Source organism: Urtica dioica, chromosome 4 (assembly GCF_054948205.1).
Source record: "Urtica dioica subsp. dioica isolate 48M chromosome 4, U.dioica_male_clone48M_v1_H2, whole genome shotgun sequence".
NCBI lineage: Eukaryota > Viridiplantae > Streptophyta > Magnoliopsida > Rosales > Urticaceae > Urtica > Urtica dioica.
Window position 1 is genome coordinate 10,920,390 of NC_142759.1, and position 4,978 is coordinate 10,925,367.

At 43.1% G+C, this 4,978-nt stretch overlaps 1 protein-coding gene across 1 annotated transcript; it reads right to left on the minus strand.

The window, feature by feature from the left end:
- CNGC13 (cyclic nucleotide-gated channel 13) lies at nucleotides 1-4,516 on the minus strand. The gene is made up of 7 exons (XM_089612004.1): nucleotides 3,953-4,516; nucleotides 3,271-3,829; nucleotides 2,559-2,771; nucleotides 2,164-2,468; nucleotides 1,794-1,905; nucleotides 1,068-1,699; nucleotides 1-583 (listed from the first exon to the last, which is right to left on the minus strand). Exons 1-7 carry the CDS (start codon nucleotides 3,982-3,984, stop codon nucleotides 283-285), a joined length of 2,154 nt encoding a protein of 717 aa, XP_089468130.1. The 5' UTR covers nucleotides 3,985-4,516; the 3' UTR covers nucleotides 1-282.
- Nucleotides 4,517-4,978: the final 462 nt, after the last annotated feature.

A 4,978-nucleotide genomic window follows, 5' to 3' on the forward strand; every position in this document is an offset into this window, starting at 1 on the left:
CCTTTTCGAAACAAAACTCAGCCCTCAATCATTCACGTATTTGTTTATAGCCTAATAGTATCCTAAGCTGAATACAAAACTATCCTTGTGATATGTACACATACATAACGCACGATCTCTATATTTATACACTTAATTTTTCAGGGGCATATGCGGAGTGAGTTCGAAGCCACGACTTCATTACCACTTTACGAAGCCAGGAAGGAACCACAAACAAATATACACGCCTTTGAACCATGTAAACACACAAAAGAAAGCAAGCAATATATATTACTAGTGAGGTTAAGAAGTGAAATCGGGCTCGCAGGGTTTCTGGGGCAGGAGAGGCAGCAAGGTGTGGTGGTGGGGCCTTGAAGCGTTGGACCCGTTGCGGCGCAGGGCTCGCAGTGCGTTGGAAGCGAACCGAGAGGCGTACACTGTGGCTCTCAGGCTCGGAGCCGACCCGACACCTTCTTTGGCCAGAGCGTCTTGAAGCCTTTCCTCCGCCTCCCGAAGTGTCTTTTCCAGCTTTCTCTTGCAGTGTCGCCGCCACGCCACTTGAATGAAACACGCCGCCCAAGTCCTCCATTGCAGCGAGTAGTACCTGAATCCCAAAAAAAGAGCCAAGTTAATAAAACCGGCCTCTGAACTAAAAGTGAGAAACTTGGCACAATAAGTTTATCCGACGCAAGGATTAAAATGTCGGTTGCAGATTTTACTGAAACGGCCTGTCGACAACAATGCCGATTAAATGACAAGTCTATTTATAAATTGTTCTGTTTTCATCGACAAAAAAATGCCAGAAAATCATAAAAAAAAAAAAAAAAAAAAAATACGTAGCAAAACAAACTACTATTGGACTCCAACGGCCAATAAAATGCACACATTGTACATCCTCTCAATTTACTATAAGTAACATTTTATTAGTCATTTTGATACGAGAAATTTTAAAAACTAAATAAAAAGAGAACATTTGTTTAACAAGTTTCACTCTTAAATCAAAACAGATGAGACAAATGGTACAAAAATCTTTACAATTTACGAGGGGAGATAGAATCATACTGGACAAAGAAGTATAGATGACTTACTTGAAGGTGTGTTGAAGTTGCTTGCTCTGGAGGCGGCGAAACTGCGACGCGACGACCTTCAAATCTTCCGCGGTGAGGGCGAACCCGCCGACCTCGGTCCTGGCCACGACGGTCCTCGTGGAAGAAGGAAGGTTCGGAGCCGAGTTCGGGTCCAGAGCCCAAGTGAGAAGCTCTTCCCCGCAGAAATCCCCGGACTTGAGGTCGGCGGTGTTGAGAAAACCCGTCCTCCCGCCATTGGTGGTGGAAGTGTCGAGCTTCCCCCGAAGGATGAAGAGCATCTCGTCGACGGGGTCGCCTTCCCTCGCGATGGAGCTCTTCTCCGTGTAGAGGACGGGCTTGAGGCGGTCGCACATGGCGTCCAAGAGCCGATCGTCCATGATCTCGAACATCGGGACTCTGGTGAGGAGTGCGAGGCATAGGTGTCGCTTTATGTCCCTTCGAAGGTCCCTCGGAAGGTTCCGGATGAGCGCGTCTTCTTCCACCCCTCGGGTCTCCTGCCACCGGAACTGCTCGTGCCTCCGGATCCGCTCCCTCAGGCTCTCCGGAAGCATCCGGTGGGACATCCATTGCTCCGCGTCTCGCCTCTTCACTCTCATCTCCTCGATCCTCACCGTCGTCGACTGTAGATATTTCTGTTCAACCGAGGCATTGAAGCCATTCGTTATATGTTTGTTTACGAGGGCCACGATGAGATATTGAATTGGTCTTTCTTTTGTTCACGCTTACCTGCATGTTGCCGATGAGCAAGGAAAATAGAACTAGCCCGCCGATTGATATTGACACCGCGAATATGATCTCGGCCACAAACGTGCTGGTTTTGAGGTTTTGCCCTAGAGAGCTAAACACGAGAAGCGGGGAGGAAAAAGAAAGTAGGTCAAGATGACATATTTGTCGTTTGAGCATGTTGGGGTCTGAACCATATTTCGAAATTAATTGACAACGAGAAGAAACACGTTAGAACACAATCTCGGCGACAAACGTGCTGGTTTTGAGGTTTTTCCCTAGAGAGCTAAACGCGAGAAACGGGTTGACCATGTTGGTGTCTGATACCATATTTCAAAATCAATCGACAACAAGAAGGGTATAGTAAACTAACCTGAGATTGCGAAGCCCCCACCAAAAGCAGTAGATGAACTTGGAGGAGAAATCCGTGGACGCGACAACGCCAGAGGTGAGAGCGTCCGTGAATATGCCGAAGTTGAAAACAGTCGAGTTCGAAATGTCTGTGGTTTCGATGAAAGGGCACGAAGCGTTAAGTCTCTGAGCGACCGACTCTTTGATTGAGCTAGAGTGGTCGCTGCAGTAACGGTGGTACGATCCTTGATTCAGCTTCTTGAACTCCCTTCGCCAGCAAGCATCGGCTCGCTCCAGAGAGAACAAGTACCAAAACGCTCCCACGCCCTAAAGAAAAAAAAAAACAAGCATCGCACATTCTTCATGAGTGACAGTCACACACAACAACAAAAAAGCGATTTGGTTCGAACAGCTTACATGGCTTGCCAACATGTAGAGGAAGAGATTGAACGCTGCCCCGGCCCAGGCGGTCTCGGTGAGAATTCCTGAAGTTCTGGTCACTTCTTTAAACAGTGGGTATATTCGCCAGATTCTCGGCACGTATTGACTGAAGATTACGATTTTCAAGAGCTCCTTTGTAACCAGTGGAACCGGGCGATCTATGGAAGGAATGACGGCCAAAACCACCACCTATATCAGTCAGCAAAGCAAGTCTCTTAAGTACCTTGGTGAAAGCGTCTTTAAAAAACAGAGAGACTCGTAGTGGGGAAGGGAAAAAAACATCTTAGCTTCTAAGAAATTACTGAATGACAATTACTATCTTAAAGTTTCAACTTTTGAGCAAGAAAACAAAAGATTAAAGAAAACCAGTCAGCCAAAGCAGTCTTAAGCGGCTCATCGAAAGCTAGAACCCTTTTTTCAAAATTTCAGTAACTTGTTTCCGAAGTTAAACACTGTATCAAAAGTAAAGCTAGAAATCTCCATGGAATTTTCAACTCTGGGGAGTTTGTGAAAGTGGTTCACTAAGAACTCAGAACTGTTTTTCAAAACTTTGGTAACTTGTAACCGAAGCTAAACACTACTAAAAAAAGAAAGTGAAGCTAGAAATCTTAATGAAAGTTAAAACTTTTCAAGGATTGAGAGACTAAAATAAAAGAAACAAAAAAAAAAAAAAAAAAAAAAACCCTACCTGTGGCAGCGGAAGGATCGAGAGAACATCAACGATGAAGTAAGAGGACAAGTATCTCTTAGCGATCGCGGTGGGATCGTCGATCAACTCTCCTCTCCCAAACACCCGAGAAGAAGGTGCAATGAAAGCAGTTCGGAACTGAAAAACGATGCGAAGAACGTGGAAGATATCGGCGAACGTGCGAAGAACGCAGGCGATGATCTCCAACGGCCTGTCCAAGTCGAGGCATTTCCTCTCGTCGTCTATCACGGGAATGTAGAAGAACAGCGGGTCCACCGCGATCGCGATCACACATGACAGCACAAAAATCTTATTCCACTTCTGAAGTAAAGTGCCTTGTGGGTCAAGTATCTTTTTCCTGGTTCCCAAATCATCATTGTCTTGTTTTTTTACGGCTATATCAGAAGAAATCGGAATATTCCTGAGGCTTTTGATCCTCTCGGAGCCCCTTTGAAACCCTCTCCCGATCGTCCCAAACACCCTTCTCACAGAGTCTCCGGCGTTTGTCGGGAAATCATCTTCGGAACTATCTGATTTCGCTGATTTCGAGTCCTCAAATCTGGAGTTTACAGGTTAGTAGTGGTTAAGACATGTCACCTAAAACTCTACTTGAAGATTGATTAAATGAAAAAAAAAAAAAAAAAAAAAAAAACAAGGCTTGAATTGTAATAATTAAACTGACCTTACAAACTTGCTGACCTTGGATTTCATCATAGCACTTGATCAGGTTAGATTGTGGGCACTGCAAGTAAGAGTTAAATTTTCTGAGTCTGAAATTGATTTCAAAGCAAACCCATAAAAGAAAATGACATTTAAGGCTTGTGCAAACTCTCTCAAGATTAAGAAATGATATAAACTAGACCATATGAGGATATATAAAGCTATGACTGTCAACGCGAAGACACGGTCAGCTTTTGGTAGCCCGTGACATTTCAAACCCTTTCCTACAACACCTAAATCAATTCACATATACTTTTAGTATTAATATATAATCGTTTAATTCTAAAGGCAGAGAAGAAAATTTGATCTGGTGTGCGGTTATATATAGAATTGACTTAAAAGCATAAGACAAGTTCACAGCCATCATATAAAAAAAAAACGATTATAATTATAAAGGAAGAAACAAAACAGACAATAAGATAATCAAATATAAAACGGCGTGGGAAATGAAAAAAAAAATGCAAAAATAAATATAATAATAAAAAGCAGGGTTGATTTTGACTTTATGTTTTATTGCTAAAAGAAGAAAGAAAGTGGGTTTCTTGTGCATAAGAATAAACTTAAGCACGAGAAAATCAGACCTGGGTTAAAAAAAAAAGGGGGGGGGGGGGGGGGGGTTGCATTAAACTCGATGATCGAACAGGATCGGACTAAAAAGAAAGAAGAAGTTTTGGGGCTTTCTTGATATTGGCACGTGTTGAATTTGAAGGAGAATCGAAGACTGTGTGTGTGTGTGTGTTTGTGCGATGAGGATTAGAAGCTTCGTCGTTGTCAGTGAAGACTGAAGAAGAAGGAAGGTTCGTGGAAAAAAAAGAGAGAGAGAAAGATAAAGATTATTGTGAAATGGCAGTTATTGTATTGATAGTTGATATGTATAGAGATGAAAAAGAGAGGGAAAATAAAGGAAATAGGGACCAAGTCTTGAGTCTAACGAAAACGAAGTCAAGTCAACAACTCCAAAACCCAAAACCAACCCCAATACAATATT